The following is a 21,502-nucleotide window of genomic DNA, read 5'->3' as shown; positions in this document are numbered from 1 at the left end:
GAAATGACGAAAACCCCCCAAAGTTAGTGAGGTACATGGACAAACTTGGGACATGGCTTTAAGGCACATGCTTGACTCACTACTACTCCATTCTTTGAAGGACATAGATTAGTCCGTCTTTATGAACGCATCATAAGGAGGGGGGCGGAGAGGGGGTGGAGATATAGCCTCAAAGCTGTATCACAACATTCAATGGAAATGTGCTAAATTTCTGACGATATATGACATAAATAATAAAATAAATAAAATAAATCAGTTATTGCAGTTTGCAGGCATCAACATGTAGAGCAAAGAAAATAAAGGTCATCTTCTGTCCTTTTCCAATGAGCTACTGTCACTGATGACGCACTGCCTAATCTGAAGTGCGTATTTATTGAAACAAGTTGCCAACAGCAACATTACAGTGCAGAGGTAGTGACACAGCATCAGTCAAATTTAACCACGAAAGTAAAAGTATAACTGCCATATGCTTTTAAAAATGACTAAAGTAACATGAGTCTTAGAGCTTCACATTATTGTCGCATAAAATGGAAAAGTTTTTTTTTTTTTTTTTTTTACCTGTGATGAGGATGTGTGATGGGTCAGGTTTTACAAAATGTATTGCTTAAGAAAAATGAACTTGAAAGGTATATAAAACGTGTGATAATGTACTCATAATATTTATAGGAAACAACATCAGGATAACAGCTGGAAAACACAAAGCTAATCAACTTAATGCAGCCTGGGGTGATAAATGCAGAGAAGATTAACCTGATTTCTCTTCCATTGCCACTTATTCTGTCACACTTGCAAAGTAACTTATTGTTTACAAGAGATTTTTCATGTTAAGATAAAGTCCAAAGACATTCAACAAATCCACGAGACAAATTAAGCTCCACAGAAGTACAGGTTTCTGTTGTGTCCTCTTTTGCTCAATGAATTATTCATCTTGTATTGGTTATTAAGTCATTTCGCAAGTAGCAGTGTCTTGATGTGTTGCTCATACTGAGACACTGTGTATTCGTGTGATTGATGCAATTCGCATGCTCATGTTTTATTAGCCAGTGGCTGTATGATGCATTGTTTAATTACTCATAGTTATTGCAGACCATGGTATTTCTGCTGGTTGACATGGGAGGTTTGGGAGTTGCTTGCACAGTTATTCCCGGCCTAGAATGTGACCCGTGGGAAGGGTGACTGCGCGTAAGCAAGATCTGCATGCAAAGGTAATGAGTCTGTGTTGCCATTAGTAAAAGAAAGCAGTGCTTTTTCCTCAGTAAATGAAACTCGAGTTAACTGAATTTGCTAAACAAAATTTGTTTTCTAAAAATTATTTGGTAATGGCCAAAGCACCTATTTATTTCATCTAGAGCTGGGAGATACTTATTTGTATCTCTCTGAAATTAGTAGTCAATTTGACAGTTAAAAGATTTGTACCAACAAAGATGGACATCTTTGGTTAAACAACCTTTTTTTGATTTATTTTACTTTTAATGTATAACACCAGTTAATTGTTGTTTCTGAGATCTTATGCCATGCACCAGGCTGCAGTGCCCCCCTTGTGCACTTTCTCTCAGGGGAGATGTAAACGAGAAACCTGAAAGACAGACATGTGAACCAGCATGTTTCAGAACTTTGATATAGAAAATGAATGGCTCTATGTAGGGTGTAATCTGGTGTGGTTGTTAGTGGAGAAATGTGAACCTACACTAACGTGTGGGGAAAAGAAGGCGCCTGCTAATGTCAACCACACTCTGCAGGCTAATAATCAGGTTTTTATTTATTTAGCTTTTTGTGCGTGTGTGCAATCTTATGTGTGATGTGATACATTTTGTATTTTAGTGAAGAATTGGTTTCGGAAGGCCCTTAAGTGGTTTTGTTACAGTTTTTAGTCTTTTTGCTGTTTATTTATCTTGTTTTGGGTCCTATAACTAGCGAATTGGTCACAGGCAGTTGCTAACGCTACTAGGTAACCCTCTAATGTATTTACTTCACCCTCATATGTCAGCACTACCCTTCACTCCTGTTGAAGGGTAGTTGTTTGAAATACTCACCTGAAAGTTGAGAGAAATAACTCAGGATCTACTCACTTGGTTGTTAATGCTTATTTCGCCTGCCATGACTGTAGGCCGCCAAAATTCAGCGGCATTCTATTCCCTGATTTCTATATTGCTGCTAGTGTCTTGATGTATTAGATGACCCCTGGACAAAACCATTAAAGGCTTTCAAATTTTGTCACGGTTAGGGTGCCTGAGAATTCCAATGTTTAAAGGATTTGTTGCTTTTCTTTTTTGGAGGTGGTGGACTCAATAAGCCAAAAGGCAAGATGCTCTCCGTTTGATTCAGTACCCGCTAGAATAGGAGAAAAAAACAAAACGCTTGACTAAAACTATACTTAAGGTAGTACATGTGTTATGTAAGACAGTCTTCTTTGAGTGTCCTTCATCAACTAAGCATTACTTCTCAAAGTAGTCCCACTTGGGAATATAACACAATGCCGTTTGTGCATTGAACAAATGTGTATTTTTAGGGCAAGGGTAGGCTGATGGCTGAAAGAAAAGAGTTTGATGATATCATAGTTGGCTTGCGTCAAGCCCTTTTTTTTGTGTTTAAAATATTTTTTTTTCACTCTAGAATAAAAAGATCATTAGTATGAAAGCTTTTCTGCCTAACGGCATCATTTCTGAGTGATTAATCAATATTGATCAGGTGACAAAAAAAAGCCCTTGTATCTGTTGCATCAGTGATTATTTTACAGGTAATTACACACACTCTAAATAAACTGGAATGCAGGCCTTTTCCAGAATACCTAGTTGTGGTGCCCACTTTCAAGTGCAAGGCAAAATTAGCAAATGAGTCAACCCCCGCCATCTCTCTCCCTCTCTCTTTTTTTTCCTCCTCCATGTCTCTCTCGTGTGCCTGTTGCCATGGTGATATGACACGCAAGCAGAGGAGGTCAGATGAGACATAACGGAGGGGGGCTGGAGGTGGCAGTGATAGAGGGCGGGCTGCCTAATAAACCACGATTGTAACAGCTGAATTGTTGAATATTTTTCAGCAATAGGGCATCTGCAGCAGTATTGCAGAGTTCATTTCTCCCCGAGTAAGTTGGCTGTCTTAGACTGTCACAAACGTTGTATTGATACCTTAACCCTCCGCAGTCACCACCAGCAGCCTTTCTCAGCAGATTTACCCGTGTGAAGTGAAACGTTTAAGTTGGCTCCCTTGTCCTACAGATATATGGAAAAAAGTGTGGGTTGCTGGAGCACCTCTTAGACTGAGATGAGCGATAAATACTACCCAACTAATACTTGAAAGAAAAGAAAGTTGTACAGTTGCATGGAAAAGTATGGAGACCCCTGAAGAATATCTGATTTAATTAAAAAGAAAATATATATATTTTTTGTTTGTCTTTTTTGCGCTGGAAGTATCGATGGTGTCCTGTTTTTGGTTACTTCTTGAGTTCAGTCCTTCATCAATATTTACAGTGTTAATATTGTAAACCTTCTTGACTTTGGTTGAGAGGCAAGTGACATTGTTGAGGGCAGCAGTGTTTCAAAAATTGAACTATTTATAACAAAGAACGCTGTGAGCACAGTGAGGAGGGGAAAAAGAAATCCCTATGCTGACGGCCTTTTTGCACTAAGGACTTTGTAAGTGCTGACGTTCATTGGACTTGTATAGAAAATATATACTGAGACGGCAAAAAAATACAGCCTGTGGAAATTGGTCTATAGGCACATATCACAGCAGTTTTTGTTTTCCTTCTTCTTTGTCAAGGAACTTTCTTTGCCACACCCTTTTCTGAGATATTTTTGGGCAAGCAGGGCACATGCCTAAAACAGCTGGAAACTGTTTTTCAACTGCTGTTTGATTTAAAAAAAAACAAAAAACAAAAACTTGAAACCTTACTTGAACATAATCAAGCTTAAATTAAGAAAAACGAGCAGTGCCTAAACAAAATTAACTGGAGGAGCATTTAAACTATGATGAAAGTGATTTCTTCCAGGATGACTATGCTCCCTTCAGTAATGCACAAATGGTTGCTGCATGGTTTGAACTTGAAAGGAGAGAAAATACTCAAAACAAGGCACCTTGCAGCAGTTCTCAAGCTTACTAAGGTTTAAGTCGTCACCATGTGTTCAGGTTCATCTGCTACTGTATTCAATTTTTTAGCTAATAAATTAATGGGGTTCTCAATCACAAACTCTACTGTTACTGTTTTTATTACACTAGAAACAACATTTGGGTTACATTTTGTAACTTGGTTTTCCCATGAAGAACCTGCAAAAGGTATATCCGCCCCAGGGTCAAACTGTACAGTGGAGGCTCAGCCTGTTTTAAATGCCTTAAATTACACCATTTAAACCATTTTCCTTGCCAGGGCCTTATTTTCTTAAATTCTTTATCCCTAAATTAATTTTGTGTTTATTTTTTTTATATATAAGCCATTTTATTTTTCTGTGTGGGAACCTAATGGCTTTTTAGCAGAGTGTGTTAACTATGTGAAGTGTGGCCTTTTCTGAGAATTTATTTTCTTCACCATTTGTGGTAGGACCATTTTAAACCAGGACATGTTGCTTTGGGGAGAGAGAAAGAGAATGTATATTAGACTTTATCATTATTACCTGCTTAACTTGAAGCAGTGTATTTAAATTGACAGCAAAAGTTACTTTCACTTTGTCCCGGATAATCAATTAACCCTGAAGATTTGTTTTACAATTTCTGAAGTTTAATACAGGGTTTTGCCTTTAGTGGCTTTAACGTTACCTTTGATACTGCTGCCCTTCCACCACAACAAAAATAAACCATCTTTGAGTTTGAGAGACAATGCAGGAGGGTGGACTGTCAGTGAAGAAAAAACCCCCAAAAACTTAGCCATGCTTTCATGGACTACAGACCATTTTACAAATAACTGCCCGTTGCCAAAAATCTTAGAATTGCCAGTCTCATTACAATTTCTGGATACACTCAGATAACAACAGTTCCAGACAAGCTCTATAAAAAGCCTCAGTCACACCAGGCCTCTTATTGTATTACTGCTGGAAACTACTGTTTTCAGTTTACATTAATTTATTTCAGCGTCTTATAGAGTGGGTCGTGATGAAGAGATTTGAATTTTGCTCAGCGAGTATATGCAGCTTTGTATATACTCGCTGGTTTGTATTTGTTCAATTGGAGACTGCATCCTTCTTTACCCCAAGGTTTAGTACTTTAAATGTTTGACCAGTTTCCTTTTTTTGAACTGTAAACACCTTAACAGGGACCACTGAGGTGAACTTGTGTCAGGTGTAAATCAAAAATCACTCAACAGGCTTCAGCCAGATATAAGAGCTTAACATAAAAATATTATTGGCTCATAATGTTCTGCAAAAACACTTTTGTGGCCGTTATTCAAGCCATAAAGTCGGGATAGAATTTGGCGTTGTGGGGAATACTGGCGTAAATTGGTGTAGATAGAGGAATTTAATCACTACACACATTCCATGAACTTTACTGGTTGGACACATCTGTTTTATTCTTTGCCATGTGGAAAGCACTTTGTAACACTGCCTTTGAAAGGCGCTAAAAAAGGAAGTTGTTGTTGTTCAGGGTGTACAGAGACGAAAAAAAAAAAGACAACATGGCACTTTCCTCCCTTCTGGTTTTCCACCTCACCTCAGAGTCAGTCAGTTCAGTCATTTCCTTTCTTGTTACTCTGGGCTTTGTGAAGGAGAGATCAGTGTACCATGATTGTGCATTTTTTTTTTTTTTTTTTTTTGCTCCCTGTGTAATTTTCCCTCTGACCCTTTCTTTACAGAAACAAATCATTGTGGACCCCCTGGCGTTCAGCGAGGAGCGCTTCCGCCCTTCCCTGGAGGAGCGCCTTGAGAGCATCATCAGTGGTGCTGCCCTCATGGCTGACTCTTCATGCACACGTGATGACCGCAGGGAGCGCATTGTGGCCGAATGCAATTCTGTGCGCCAGGCTCTCCAGGACCTTCTGTCTGAGTATATGGGCAATGTAAGTCTCTTTTCAGTTTTGTTTTCTTGTCATGTTATCTCGTCCCATCTTCTTTATTGTAGGCAGAACAATTTTCTAAGGTCAAAGGTTGTGCAACAGACTACAAACACAATTCATTCTGGCATGGATTGAGTTAAACTCTTAACATTTGACTTTATGTGAGTGTAATATGCGAGTCTTTACATAATCTGTTCCACTTGCAGGCACACCAATACCAACACATAACTGTCAGTGACAATTAATTCGATTATGTAAGTGATTACATAGCTAATCCTTGACCTTGCTTAATGTCATAAAGTATAGTACTCAATATCAACAGTGCTAACCACCATGCCACCGTGCTGCCCATAGTACTCAATATATAAACTAAATTGCGAAATGTGGTCTTACTCAATATTTCTTGTTGTGAACAACTTTTTAAACTGAAGTACTAGTTTGTTTCTGAAATTCAGCGGAAAGAAAAGACTTAGGAAAGTCTATACACATATAGAAAAGATGAGAAAAATTACAATACTAAATATTGCAGAGCATAATGACCAAGCTAGAGACAATTAAGCCCAGTCCACACAGGAAACTATTTGTTTGATGGTCATTTCTTGGTCACTGATGGTTGGTCATTAGTGGACATTCCAAGCTCCAAGTTGCCTTGGTGACCCCCTAATATATTTACTACCTTGTCATGTCAATCTACTGTATCCTGTGCTCTCATTGGTAGCTGCTTTAGTTGCTTGCCTCAAAGTTGAGAAGTTGATTTTTCAGCCATTACCAGCAGTTACTTCACCCACCATTGCTGGATGTCAGAACTGAGCCTGCTGATTTATTAAATGCTAAAATTACTATTCTGTCTGTAACAAAAAGTAATATTTATTCCTGGCCTTGGCCCTGCATGCCATGCCTGTGAAATCTGTTTAGAATTTTAAGGATTCAGTGGACATATAAAGACCAAGAGCACAACCTTTTTTAGAGTTCACTTGCCTTTGGGGAAGTATCTAATATTAAAAAAAAAAAAAAAAGATGACTTAATGGCAAAAACTGTTGATTTTTATCCTTCAAAAGGAAAATTTTTCCACAAGTGCTGATGTCTTATCACTGGATTAATGTGACATGTTTTGTATGTAGATGCAAATCTGCTCCCATTTGTTGGATTTTGTTTTGTCCCAAAAACAAAACAAAAAAACAACAAACAAATATAGATAGAGAGAGAGATATCTCTGAGCTGCTGCACTGGCATATCATTAAAGTGGCGGTAAAAACCGACACGAGGGTACACTGTTCGACCCAGCTGTGGTGGCCACGGCGCAAAGTAGGGCTGCACGATTTTGCATAAAATGAGAATCACGATTTTTTTTTTTTTTTTTTTGGGCTTGGAATTGAGATCACGATTCTCTCACGATTTTCTTTTCCAGTATAAATATTTATTGCACTTATTAACTGCACATCAACTTCGTAACAGTTGAGACTGAACATAAAAACAATAAATAAACATAAAAACAACAAATGTCTCACGTTCTGTTGTTGCCGCAAAATGTTGTACTGCTTGAAATTCTGTCTCCACCTTTGCTCAACACTGCGTGTATAGAGCAGGTAATGCTACAATAGAAAAATAGCCTCCGTAATTTCTTTGTGCCTGCGGGAGTTCGACGTGTATAGGGAAGCGCTGTATAAGGTTCCCGTTATTGATGTTTGGGTGGTTGACCGGAACGGATTTTCTCCTGTCACTTTCTCTTCATCCCTGACATGTTCTCAGTTGTTTTTTCCCTGCTAATTTTAGCATCACACGGCACAGCTTCTGTATCACGTGGTATAAGGCTCCGCCTTTGTCATTTGTTGAGCAGGAAGAGTGAGCGCTTGTTTTCATGCAGAGTACGTCCCGGATCAAAATGCGGTACAGTCGTCTTTTTTTTTTCTTTCTTTCTTTCTTTCTTTCTTTTTTCGTCGTTGTCTTTTGGAAATGAGATCGCACATAAGTATGAATCGAGATCGCGATTTTCTAACGATTAATCGTGCAGCCCTAGCGCAAAGCATCAGATTACAAAACTGCATGACCGGCTAGGGTGTCACAAATGTTATGGCGTGCCCCCAGATGATGTGATGTCCAACTCGGCACGGGGCGCTCAGAGCATAAAAGCACCATACCAGTGAATGCTTATAAAATTATTTGATTGCAGATCAGGTTTGCCTCAAAATTTGTTTTCATTGGACATTGACAAAATTAGCAGTTGTGGGTCAACTAAGTTTGAATGTCATTTTCTCTTATTCTAGCCTCAAGAATTGCAGTCATGGTTTGCACTCGTTGTCCATCCACAACATGTTCAGTTTATTTTAAGGTTCAAGACACTCATGAAGCATCTCTGATTTGCTTCAAAATGACTTTTCCATGCCAGCCATGTTACCCTGTATGACTTGAGATGTTAGATTTACAGCGAAATACCACTCATCAGCATGGTGATGATAAGTGGACATGATAGGTGTATGACCACTCATTTGGCCAAATGAAAACAACAGATGAGAAGCATAATGTGTCATTGTCCACAGTGTGCTTTAATGGCGTAGTTTAGCCTCTAAGAATGGTGCCTTTAAAGCTGTGGTAGATGTTTGTTATGAATCTTAAGCATCTAAACAAACCACACTTGTTTGAGGATGTGTCAAATTATTCCAAGACAGAGAGATAATAATATATGTGATGTCTTTCAGGGAGGCAGTCTTTTTCTTGCCTAAACCAGTGTAGGCCTATGCTTGGCACAACCTTGCTACATGATGTCCTTGATTTTTAACTGTAGATCATTTTGAATGCAGATGAAGCAGTGAAAGTCAATAAACGGTATGTAGCCATTACAGCATATGGGTTTACACTCACAGCTCATGGTGTTGGAAAGACTCCTAACTCATTCATTCCCATCCCTTATGTTTCTTCATACCCTCTAGCTACAACTTGTTTACCCCCCTTCTCCATTTTTCCTGCACTCCTCCGTATAGTAAAACTCAAGCATTGAATCTTAGGTTTTGTTGAAAGGATTTAACTTGGAGTATAATTAATTGTTCAGTGTAGGGTTGTTGTACTATACTTTATGTTGTACGACTTGAGTTGCTTTGAGCTTAAAATGTGCTAACAGCAGTGGCCAAGAATCAAATTCTGGAGCTTGCATTTATGTGCTAGTGTGTTCCTCATCCCTTAGGCCATGAAACAAAAATGCTTTTGTTAATCTTTTTCATTAAGTTTTGTGTAGGTTTGTTTAATTAGGCATATTACAAGTTGTACAACCCCCAGTAGTAATATACAAATGATCTGGCTGCGGCATGCTGCAACAATATATTAAAGCGATAATTAAAAAAAAAAAAAGTCCTTTGAATACCCTCTTAAAAATCTCTTGATCATTTTTATATGGAAAAGGGCTGGATAGATAATGACAATTGGTATGTTGTCTAGAAATCAGGTTTTTGTTTTTTTTGTGTTACATTTTGTTTCAAAGCCAGCTTGGTTTATATTAAAGTTGTTTTGATAAGCATTTTTTTTTTTTTTTTTTTTTTTTTAAATGTTCTGTTTAGGTCTGTTTTTGAGCTTTTCAAACTGCCTTTTTATACACATTCACAGCAGGTGATTTATTGCTTGTTTCATTTGTTTGTTCAACCATGAGTTATTCGAGGAGCAGTTGAAATTATGAGCTGATTTGAACACCATTTAATATTTGTTTATCTTGTATACAGCAGACACTTTATACAAGTTGTATTGACTTTTATAAATTTGAGCTTTGAGATAGATAGATAGATATTCATTCATTCAATGGAACTAAGTGAATAGAAAAGTTGGGATGCACTAGCTACAGATGTCTAAATGTATCAAGCACATTATGCGGATGAATCACTTGGATATGTCCAAGTGTCTTTCTTTTTTCGTGTTCCCAGAGTAGAAAATGTAAGGGCAATGCTAATGATGATCATTTAATAAGACTAGAGCTTGTCTACTCAGCCAGTGAAGTGGAAAGGTGGGTGGGGGGAATGTCGCCCCAGCACTGCCACATAGTGTGACCTCAATTATTCCATATTGTCATGACAGTTTGGCATGGCACGTGTCGAGTGCAACTGTTTCTGCCACTTTTTATTAATAATGCATCCCTTGTTCTCGGCATCTGTCAGGGTTTCATTTCACATTGGAGAGTGACACTTGCTTGTTTTGACATACACAGCTACTGACATTTAAATTTCTTCAACCGGATAGGATATATTATCATTTTCACCTTAGGCAAAAAAGACATACCTGGCCAATGTAGTGGAACCCAACTTGTCCTCCTTGCTTGTGGTTTTTGGTGTAGTTCTCTTCCCACACTCTGCCTTCTCCTTGCTGAGTTCTGTTTCACTTTCTTTTGCGGTTTCAGTCTTCCTGCTTGTGCCCTCTTTTCTTAGTGCCTCACTCTTTTCTTAAGTCTTGCTGTTTTCTTGCCTTGGGCATCTAAAATGAATTTTATTCTTACACTGTGCGTGCCTCTCATTTTAAATACTTTTTAGGTTTGTATCTTGTGCCATGTACCCGCCTTACCTGGTACCCTTATAGTGTGTGTGTGTGTGTGTGTGTGTGTGTGTGTGTGTGTGTGTGTGTGTGTGTGTGTGTGTGTGTGTGTGTGTGTGTGTGTGTGTTAATAACAAGTTCACAACGCTAATGAGGATATTGATTGACATTTTACATGAGGATTTTGTTTGGACATATTTAAAACACAAACAAAGAAACAAACAAAGATTGTGTTTGATATTGTACCCAGAGGTTGTGATTATTATAAACTGTTTTTACCAAAAATATTGGGGTGGGAGAGTGACAGGGTTTTTGATTTTATTTATTTTATTTTAAATTTGTCTATTTGTAATCTCAATGGATAATTAAAACAAATTGCACTCCACACAATGTAACGGGGAAAGCTTTAGAGTCCCAAAGGTTTTTCTGTATTTACAGCCTCCATAAAACACTGGTCTGTCAGTAAAAGCCCTTCAGGCTACATTTCATTGATGGGGTGATCTTTTGCTGGTGAATTCCAAGCTTTTTGATTAGCTTTGCTGTCAGGTAAATGAGGTACACCCTTTCTTTAACAGGGTGTGTTGTGAACTGCATTAGACGGCTTGTTTTAAATAATTTGCTGGCAGCTGTGGCAAGCTTTGTCTGTATATTAATATATTTGTATTAATTCAGATTACAAATTTCTGTGTCAACTTTTGACCTTTTGCCATGTCCCTTTCTTGGTCACTTGAGAGCTGAGGAAACAATTTATAAGTGTAATATACTGAAAAATACCGATGCAACAGCTTAAGCATGCAGATGGTCCTTCTGATGGTAGTTGTCCTTAAGGTAGACTCATATTTAGCACCATAACATTTTCATTGAATGTACATCAGTTTAAATGTTTTCTTTCAATACTGCATTTTCTTTTTTTTTTTTTTTTTTTTTTTTACAGTTACAACACTGTGAATACACTGTTAAGTGACAAGATCAAACTAAGAAGCCTTCATTTCTTTCCTTGTTCTAAGTTTCAAACACTTTCAAATATAACACTAATATTCCTTTACTGTTGAGATTGAGAAGGACTGGTGTCCGTCTACGTAGAGAGGTGGCTGCCTCAGAGCCAAAGTGGCACATCTTAAAATGGATTCAACTGAGAATGTGGAATCCAGTTATTAGCCAGGTAAGGCCATTGTCTTTGAGTTCCTGTATCTTGGAACTATAGTTGAATCTAAAACCTAAACAGACTGCGAAGAACATGTATATTGCATACAGAAAAAGTTATAGCTTTAAAACTAAGGGCTTAGGTACCTTTCAGAAAACAAAGCTTATCCCTCAGTTAAGTACCAGATGGTTTAAGTGGTGTAAGCAACGTTGGTGTTTGTTTTGTAGAAAACATGGTTTGATTAGGCTCGAGTTGGAATTTTTGCTGTTTACTTAAAGCAGGCCTGATGTTGGACCATTTCTCTCTGGTTATGAGACAGCAGTGGCAGACTTGCTGGGTCTGGAATATTTTGTAATATGGTAACATGACGGCCATAGGTTTTTGTGAATAAAAGTGCTGTTCTAAGTTTGAATTAGATTTTAATTTATTAGGCTAAATATTCAAGCATGTCTATTGGTTTGTAATTCTCAATTGTTTGTGCTAGGACTCACCAGTGATATCCTTGGAGAATGGCTTTAAATTTAAGCAATAGATACATTAGGGGTTATATGCTGATGAGAGTCCTGATCAATGTGTCTCTCCTAGTAAGCATTTTCTAGATTTATTGGAGGTCTTATAATGAGTACCTGAAACATACATGGGTTCTGAGTCCTTGAACCACACTGCCGAAGCCGTGCTGTCAGACTCGTCAGTTTTGTGCCTTGCTCACTTGGGTACACCCTCCAGGTTAATTACGGAAGCTTGCTTTTTGTAGACCTCATCAGAAAAGAGCAGGTAAAATTGAAGTGGCTCTTGTAGTTATTTATTATCTGAACCTTCTGACAAATGTAAGATCATAGGTTAGAGGGGTGTGGTGTTTTTTTTTTGTTTTTTGTTTTTTTGTTTCAATCCTCAGATGAAATAGTTACATGAAGAAAATGGCTTAACAAGTTTCTGTGCCTTTATAATTTCTACTTAATATAACACAAGTGCGCACTAAAAATATGATTAGAAATATGTAAATTATGGAAAGTTTCTTGAACAAATACCTGTCAGGTGTTTATTTTGATATTATTTTGTTTTCAGTTAGCTGTTTTAGAGCAGTCAGTGAGTGAGAACAAACATGGTAGAGTTAAGTTTGTACTCTGTTTAATCATCCAAAAATGTGGAAGTTGTCTGGATTCAAGTACTCAGTCTGTCTAAAATCAAAACAATATTGGATTTGTTGTTTGCAGTGGCAGTAATACTTGCACTAAGCAGAGATTTAGAGAGTGGCTCGAAAATCCAGAGGTTAGATAGCCAATAACTGTATTTACTGGAGTGTTATACAACTGTAGAAAAAAAAATATGGACACTGAAATGATAAAACGAAGTCTTTTCTGTTGTTTTAGTTTTTATGTAAATTGCTTTACTGTCTTGTGTGAATGTTTCACTTTGATAGTTTGTTTCTTTTATATTTTGCACATAGAAGCTTAAGACTTTTTTTTTTTGCGTTGATGAATTATATCTACTACTTTTTTTTTTTTTTTTTTTTTTTTTTCCTTTTCATCTGAAAGTTGAATCTGAAACTAGACTCAAAGACAGTACTGTTTATAAATGTCACTTGTAAAAACTAAGAAAAAGGAAACACCCATGCCATTAATGTTGCCTACAATCTATTAGCCCACACGAAATGTGAAGTCTTAATTTGTGGTTTTGGTTTTGATTTTCTCCATGTAAGTAAATATCACATTGTCACAGAGTTTCTAATTCCAAAGTTTAATCTCTAGTTTTTTGCTCTGACATCCAAGAAAAATGGACAATGCTGGATGTTACTGGTGTTATCTGATGATCATTATCTGTAACTGCAGTGCTTGTATATCGGTCATTTAATTTTGGGCATTTAATCACATAGGACCAGTGTCGATGCAAAATCACGAATTTGGTGCAGTTAATATTCTCAACAATTCAGTCTTACATAAGACTGGAAATGCTTTAATAGCTTAATTACTGGTTATTCATTGCAGTGTTAGTTTGTAGATTTTTCACTATTTGCTCTTCTATTAAACAACAACCTATAGCTTGTGGTAAAGTAAAAGTTAATTAACTTTTGAATGTACCCATAAACATGAATCCTCATAGCAAAAAAAATTGAATTTTTAAAATCATAAATATTTAAACTATCCTTCTTGAATGTCAACAAGTGTTGAATTTCACTTTGTTGATGTTCAGAGTTTTGCAGTATCATGATTTATACACTGTACTAAAGTGCAATTACAGACCAAACCAAGTTGTGAGCATCCATCAGTTGGCAAACACCTTGTAAATTATAATCATTTTATTTAAAAAATATATGTTTTGAGGGGACAATGTTTTTTTTTTTTTTTTTTTCTTCAGTTTGGCACAGCTTATCCACTATACAGATATGAAATTGTACATATTACAATACAAAAGGAAAATGGGAAGAGAAAAGCATTCATTTTGCACAAAGAGGTTGGGTTAGAGAGGGGATTGGTGCTGCTTTTTTTTTTTTCTTTTTTTTTTTCTCCCTATTTTCCTTTTTTTTTTTTTTTCTTTCTTTTTTTTTTTTTAGGCAGGGTGGGAACAAGGGCTAGAGGATGACAAGAGGAAACAAAAACAGATTACAAAGTGCAAAGGGATGCATATTTCTACAAATTTGTGGATTTTCAGTCACTTGGTACAACTGTAGTATTAAACAGTGAAATGTCTAATGATGGACAGAACTTTATAGGAATTCCATATACATCCCCATACTTGGTGTTATCAAAAACAAAGTCTCCCCATAAAGTTTGCTGAATGAGATTAGGAAATATTCAACTGAATTTTGACTCTTGAACATGCAAGACAGATTAGAAGGGCAATAGTTAAAGCAGTGCTAAGCTGGAAACAACTTAAATTAGAAAATGGAGGTGCTTGACTGATCAGTGTATGCAATGCTTTCATTCAATTCAGACATGAAGTGTAACAATTTTTGGTTTACAAAAGCACTTTCTTGTTTTAGGCATCCTATGAGCATGTGCTGAGACATGTTGACACGTAAGCATTCATTTGAGTGTGAAGCCAAATTTTGACAAGCTCAATATAAAGACAAAGCCACAAATGGTACCTCCTCCTTACCTATAGGGGGCATCAGCCAATGAACTTCACCCTAATTGTTGAAAACCAGGCATCTCACTTAAAAGTGCTGCATCTTGTCATCACTAATTGCAGACTTTAGTAAACACGAGTTAAAATACTAGTCCTAGGAATTGATAAGAATATCGTAAAATCGCTGAGTACTTGAATTTTACAGTGTTCAAACATTGGACTGCTCAACACTTGATTAGCTGTGAAGTTGCTGCTACTCTGGTCAGTGTACATTTCATGCCTAAGGTGCTGTCATTCTGTCATTCCATTCTCTACTACTTTTACTTGCCCAAAAGGATGCTCGGAATTGTTAAGAAAAAGACATAACCCCATTGTTAAACTCTGTCTTCATCGTCCTATCTATTCCTCTCAGCCCCACTCTTTCACCCTACCCCCACTACTAAATTGAACACAAAGAAGTGCGAAGCTACTGCAGCAGCTTTAGTCTGATGCTAATGCACATCCTCCCCCTGCTGCATACAAATGTGTCCTGACCCAGGCTTGCTGTTTGCTTATCACTGGATCTCCATTTGCTCTCAGGGTATTGACCGCAGTTTAACTTGACACGTTCGAGTGCTAACCTAGGACCTGAAATTCATTTTTCGCTAACAAGAACAAAACCTTAAAAATATATTCGCACATGATTTTTGGTCACAAGGATTAATATACTGTATTATTTTTCAGTGGTAGCATGACTAAATGTTTCTAGATCACTGGTGTGGGTGATAGAATATTAAGTTCATTTTGCCTTGCTTTAATTGGTTCAATCTTGAGCCTGTCAGGACTTATTAGTGTGTAAGCAGTAAAGAGCACAGGCTACTGGGGTTTTGTATTCAGAATAAAATGCGCTCCTGTCTGGCATTTGAGCTGTTTGTTACAGTTTGTCACTTGCTACCCTCACTCTAGCTTGTCTGTATATTGATCCTGGTATAATATAGCTCATCAGTTAATTGTAATCAACACCTAAAGCTGTTGGAAATATTATGGTCACAGTTTGTATGGCAGTTGAAAATGGAGAATCCATGTACAGATCATTGTAGATCATTTTCCATGTCTAGGGTGAGGCTGACATCCATGAGTTTTTTTTTTTTTTCCTTCTAAGCAGTGTAGTGTGTTGGAAGTTAATCACAGTTGTTCAGTCTGTCCCACAGATTGAGAATTTATTTGTGGTGTTGAGCCCTTGTGGGTGGGAGCTAAAACATCCATTAACTTGAGTCAGCTGCAAAACAGCTTTTCATTTACGGGGGTAACGTCTGATTAAAGAGGTAATTTTTCCAATTTATATAATTGAACATAAATTCTCCATTCTCAGTCCACACTTTCAGTTGCATTTCCACACAAATGTTTCTTTGGAGGAAATCCAAATTTATTTATTTTTTTTAGAAATAAAACAATCTCATTCTTACTAAATACAGCCTCTCTTCTTCTTTTTGTTTTCTGTTATTTGAATTTGGCAACCCAAATGTATTCTTGGTGGGAAACCGTGGAACCATGTCAGATTTGCTAAACGTAATGTCATAAGTGATTACTCAATAGAATTTCAGGATTCTTCTATCCGTAACAGATGATTTCTTTATTCATAACATAACAATAATGACATTTACTTTACAGTTATAATTCATAATTTGAGTTTGGTCTTAGTGCCCTTTAATGTATTATAGTTCTCTCAAAACAAAGCTACAAAACAAAATGTTCTGATAATTGGTTCTGTTCATTTGCCCCAGTGATTGAATGTTTGGCTTGGACTGCCTATGGTGTAGTTAGAAACAGCATTTCAAATATTTACTTTTTAAAAGAAAATACATAAATCACATCTTCCCTTAATGTATTCTGTTAGCAGAGGGCCACTTGGCAAAGTAGTTTCTCTGTGCTGCAGAATATAGAGACAGTGGTGGAGACAGATCTCACAGTTTACAATTTTCTTCTTTAAAATGATTGCCCCTGCCTGATATGAACAACCTTGCATTCATATAAAAATAAATTTGTGACTATCTCTACAACGTCCTGTAACTGCCCAACCTCTGCCATTGTAGCATTCTCACATATTCTCAAATCTCACTTGTAGAAATTATGCTTTTTACATAAACTGGGAAAAAAAATCAAACCCTGTATCATCTGAAATGGTCAAATGACAAACCATATGCTCTAGGAATAAATAAGAGTTCATACTTCACACTCTTTGTAAGGCAGCTGCTGACACTTGCACTGCCCGTAGCCGTTGATGATTACGAGTGCCCCTTCTTCATGGCTGGGCTCATACTCATTATAGGGTACCTGCGTAGCTAGGTCTGCCATAGGCTGTCGTTGCTGGGTCCTCATCTGTCTGCGGTTCTGAATAGCCGAACAGTGGCGTATCCGGCGCAGGGTAGGAGGGCAGCACTTCCGTGAGATATAGACAACAAAAATGATGAAAAAGAATGAAAAAAGAAGGGCCATAGTTCCCATGATAACCCTTTGAGTCATAACAGTGTTGTCTGCAGTTGCGAAGTCATCTGTTACAGCTGCCTCTTCCAATGGAGCAGTAGTAGCTTGAGCAGTGCGTGATGTTTGTGTTATGATTGTTGTGGTAGTGACTGTGGTAAAGCTCCCAAAATCCTCTGCATAGTCTGGTGTGGGGGTCGGCTGCATAATTCCAAACAAGGAGCTTGTGATCTCTGCAGCTGTAGTAGCGTCTGTTGTTGTACTAATGGTCTGAACGACTGGTACTGAAAAATTCTGACAAAGTTGGAATCCATAAACGGCATCTAGTATCTCCTCACCTTGGGCATATTCAGGACTGTGGCAGAGGATAGAATGCTCCCACCTTCCCTTAAAGGTGCTTAGCCAAGTGGCAAGAGAGCAAATCCTTTTGGTACATTCCCAAAGGTTGCTGGACAGCCCAATCATACCCAAAGACTGCCACATATCCAAGACTTGGGGATCCAGGCTGCTCAGTTTGTTGTTATCCAGCAGCAAAACTTTTAAATTTGGCAGCGTTTGAAATACATCAGGGGTCAGGACACGAATTTCATTTCCTGTGAGGTCCAGCTTCTCCAGCGTGGTCCAGATCCATTCCATGCCACATGTTACGTTGCTGATCTTATTCCATTGCAGGTATAGAAATTGAAGGGCAACAAGGCGAGGGAAATGGGCCAAGTTTATCTTGGTCAGTTGATTGTGCTCCAAGTGGAGCTCTTTAAGCTTGATGAGCCCAGCAAATCCATTTCGTGCCAGGCTTCGGAGACGGTTGCTGCTTAGGCCCAGATATTCCAGGCTACGGCAGTCCCAAAATGCCCGAACAGGTGTGGTGCGAAGTAAATTAGAGCGGAGGTGGAGTATCTGGAGCTTCCTCAGTCCGTGAAACAGTTCTGGCTCCAAAGCAGTCATCTGATTGAAGGACAGGTCCAGTATCTGAAGATTGATGAGGTGGATGAAGGTTGTGTTGGGCAACTTGGTGATACGATTGGAGCTCAAATTGAGGTCCTTCAGTTTATAGAGCCCTTGAAAGGCATCCTCTTGTACTGTGGTAATCTGGTTGTGGTCTAGATGTAGCCAAGTGAGCTGGCTGAAACCATAGAATTGATCAGGACTGAGCTCAGTGATACTATTGTGTCGTAATGACAGCCCCAGGGCTCCCTTGTCCACACCATCTGGAGGTGCCTTAAGCCCCTGGGTGTCGCAGTAAAACTGCAGGTCCTCACAGCGGCATTTTTGAGGGCAGGTTGTGCACAACGCAGGAGACAGCAGGCACGCTAGGAGCATGCTGATCACAGACAGAGCCGCTGGTGCAGGTCCCACCAATGGCCACCTTGAATGGAAACCTGGGTGGGTTCAAAGACAAGAAAATGAACTGTGGGGCGGGAAAGCTAATCTCTGCAGAGTACTTATTACTAATTCATGCTGGCAGTTATGCTTTTTTGTGTACGCTCTGTCTTGTCCTTACATATAGCTGCTAAGGTATTTTACATTGGCAACTTTAACAGTGTATGTAAACATGATACCCTTGAGATTCGGTTTAATGGAGATGTCATTTTCTCAGCAAGGCTTCTAATGATCAGCTGCATACATAAGGCAGACCTTTTTTTTTTTTCTCCTCTCCCTTACCATTTATATTAAGCCTGTTTTGGTCCACATTTTGTGCTATTCATTCGAGCATAATTTTCTTAATATTGTCATTCTTTTTTTTTTTTTTTTTTTTTTTTTAATTAAGTGCTCTATGCTTCTTTTTTTTTTCCTAGGGGAGGGAAAAAACATAGATCTCTTATCTGTTCAGGAAAAAATAATAATTTAAAAAAAAATCTTTTTTTCATCACTTATGAGATCTTCTAGAAGATTCAAATGTTAAAAATGTATGTCTTCCCAACTCTTCTGTCTGAAGGAGGAAACATGAAGGACCATTGCAGTAAATAGACTAGGCAGAAGAGCTTTTAGTCTTCAGCCTCCCTCACTCTTACTTGTATTCCCTATTCATGTCCAGACCTGTCATATAAAGGGGCTAACTTACCCATTCTTTTGTGCACATCGGAGGCTGCATTCAACTGTCCTTTTCCGCAGACTCTTGGAGCAACCAGATGGAAGAAAAATCCAAAGGGAAAAAGCCCTTTTGATTAAGCACAAAAGGAATCAGCCTCTTGGGAAATAAAGCAATTCTGAACCCACCCAATTCAAACAAAATATGAAATTCCATGTCCCGACTAGATGTTTATTCCTTTTATTTTGTTAGTCCTTTAAAATCCAGGCTCATAGAAGAGTGAGTCTTTTTCTTCCAGCCCACGAATCCTTGAAGAAATTATTATTTTTTTTAAGTTGATCAGTTGCATCCAGAGCGACTCCAGTGATCAGACCCCCCCCCTCTCCCTTTTTCTTCTTTTTCTTTTTTTTACCCTTTTGTTTCCTTTCCTCCGCAATGGTGTCAGCTCAGACCGTTAATTGAAGATCAAGCGCTTCTCTTTCATTGCCGTGGTCCTCCAACCCTAACTTGTTGATGGCAGCCAGAGATCTTGCTTCTGACGCCGGCTCAGTCTCAGCATAGCCTCTGCAGAGCTGTGAGCGGAGCCCTCGTCTGCTAGCTGAGACGCAGGGAGAGAGAGAAAAAAGCAGAGCAGGGAGTCAGGGATGTTATTCTGTGCTTTTTTGTTGCAGCCACTCACTGCTACAGAGTGGTGGCAGCCTGGCGTCGATCATCACTACTGTTTCTCTCTCTCTTTTTCTCTCCCACACACACACACACACACACACACACACACACACACACACACAAACACCCTCTCACTCTCCTGCTCAGTCACTTGCTCTCTGCCTCATACACAGTGCTTGTGCACCTTAGTCTTCCTCCACCTCCCTCTTGCATTTCCCTTCCCTCCCACTGGCTCGTCACCTTCAGAATATTGATATCTTGAACGTGTTGCGGCAGCATGCTGTTGAAATTAACCACAGCTGTAAATCTCAGTCTCGCATTGCTGCTGTTCTGCAGACTGTATGTATAAATGTATACACAGGACATAAACCTTAAAAAAAATAAAAAAAATAAAAAGAGAGAACGCAGCAAAACAGATTTTACTACATCAGTGCTAACATAGGGTGTCAAATTTACATATCCTGGTTGCAGTTCTTTAACTTTTGAGGACAGGCATGTGATCAATTGCCAGCTCCTTTGAAGTTAAGTTAGGCTAGCTTTTAAAATGTAAAGGTCAAGGAAAAATACTGGGTTATTCATGTGATGCATTAAAAGGATTTGAAATTTACTAATGCTAACATGTATCTACTTGACCTTAAGCTATTTTGTGATTATTTTTTTATTTTTTTTATTTTCTGTTGGAAAAATGTTTGCATTTCAGAGGTTTTTTTTTAATAAATTTTTTTTTGAATCCCCCTTTTTAAAAAAAAATAAAAAATAAAAAAAATTATTATTATTGTTTATTGTTGTTTTGCTGTTCATCCCTTTTGGTAGAAAAACTGAGGTAGCTGAAAAGTCGAGGTGTGAAATGAACCGTGGTGATGAGAAATTCCTTAATCCCTTGTCCCTATAGTTCTTCATTATTTAATGTTTGGTTGAGGTGCGTTTTGGGGTATATGCATCAAATTAAATTGCAATCAGGCAGACTACTTAGCAGAAATGGTATGAAGAACAGATAGTATCCTGCTCAGAGTTGGTTCTTCGGCCCCAGTCTCCTTAAATTTATCTGATCTGGATTTTAAACATTGTTATTTAATGAAAGCACGTAACAATGCACACTGATTGGTGATGGTGAATTCCATATTTTCTGTTTTTTCACAATTTAAGTTGGAACACAGAAAAAGTAAGCCCCGTCATTATCTGGCGGTGAATTTGCAGGTCATTTGTCCTGCATGTTGCTGTATTTTTCCACATCTATTTTAGCCTGCATCCTCAAAATGGGAGAAAACATGTAAAAATACTAAGACCTTACAGGAATGTTCCATCTGTCTGTGTGTCGTCTGCTTAGTGGCAATTTGGCGTGTTGCAAACGTAAATTTTAAAAGGGGGAAAACATTAAATTATACTTAATTTGTACTTAAAGTTCAATAAATGTATAACTTATAACTAATCCAACTAAGATGAACTTTGAAAAGCAATAATGTTGAATTGTTGAAAAGCAATAATATTGACTGCATATTATTTGACTCTTAGAGCAGACTCTTGCTTACATTGAAACACTAGTGGGTTTTTGTTGAACGGGATGTTCCTAAATCTGTCCTAAAGGAGATGGATATACTCACCTGGCTATCATAAAAGATTCTACAGAGAAACTGCTTCCATAATGAGCAC

At 38.0% G+C, this 21,502-nt stretch overlaps 2 protein-coding genes across 2 annotated transcripts in view; one reads left to right on the top strand and one right to left on the bottom strand.

Annotated features, from left to right (window-relative positions):
* Positions 1-21,502, top strand: part of ctnna1 (catenin (cadherin-associated protein), alpha 1) — an 80,511-nt gene that overhangs the window by 16,712 nt on the left and 42,297 nt on the right. Inside the window, exon 7 of the mRNA XM_085290364.1 lies at positions 5,780-5,983. Coding sequence (XP_085146490.1) covers positions 5,780-5,983 — 204 coding nt within the window. The remainder of the gene's footprint in view (positions 1-5,779; positions 5,984-21,502) is intronic.
* Positions 7,903-19,911, bottom strand: lrrtm2 (leucine rich repeat transmembrane neuronal 2). The gene is made up of 2 exons (XM_085290372.1): positions 19,220-19,911; positions 7,903-18,536 (listed from the first exon to the last, which is right to left on the bottom strand). Exons 1-2 carry the CDS (start codon positions 19,221-19,223, stop codon positions 16,900-16,902), a joined length of 1,641 nt encoding a protein of 546 aa, XP_085146498.1. The 5' UTR covers positions 19,224-19,911; the 3' UTR covers positions 7,903-16,899.

Source organism: Mchenga conophoros, linkage group LG2 (assembly GCF_057382185.1).
Source record: "Mchenga conophoros isolate Kocher_MC1m ecotype Shallow Benthic linkage group LG2, M_conophoros_male_GT1.1, whole genome shotgun sequence".
NCBI classification, from domain to species: domain Eukaryota; kingdom Metazoa; phylum Chordata; class Actinopteri; order Cichliformes; family Cichlidae; genus Mchenga; species Mchenga conophoros.
Note: the sequence above shows the minus strand (reverse complement) of the source record. Positions and strands in the feature narration are given on the sequence as shown.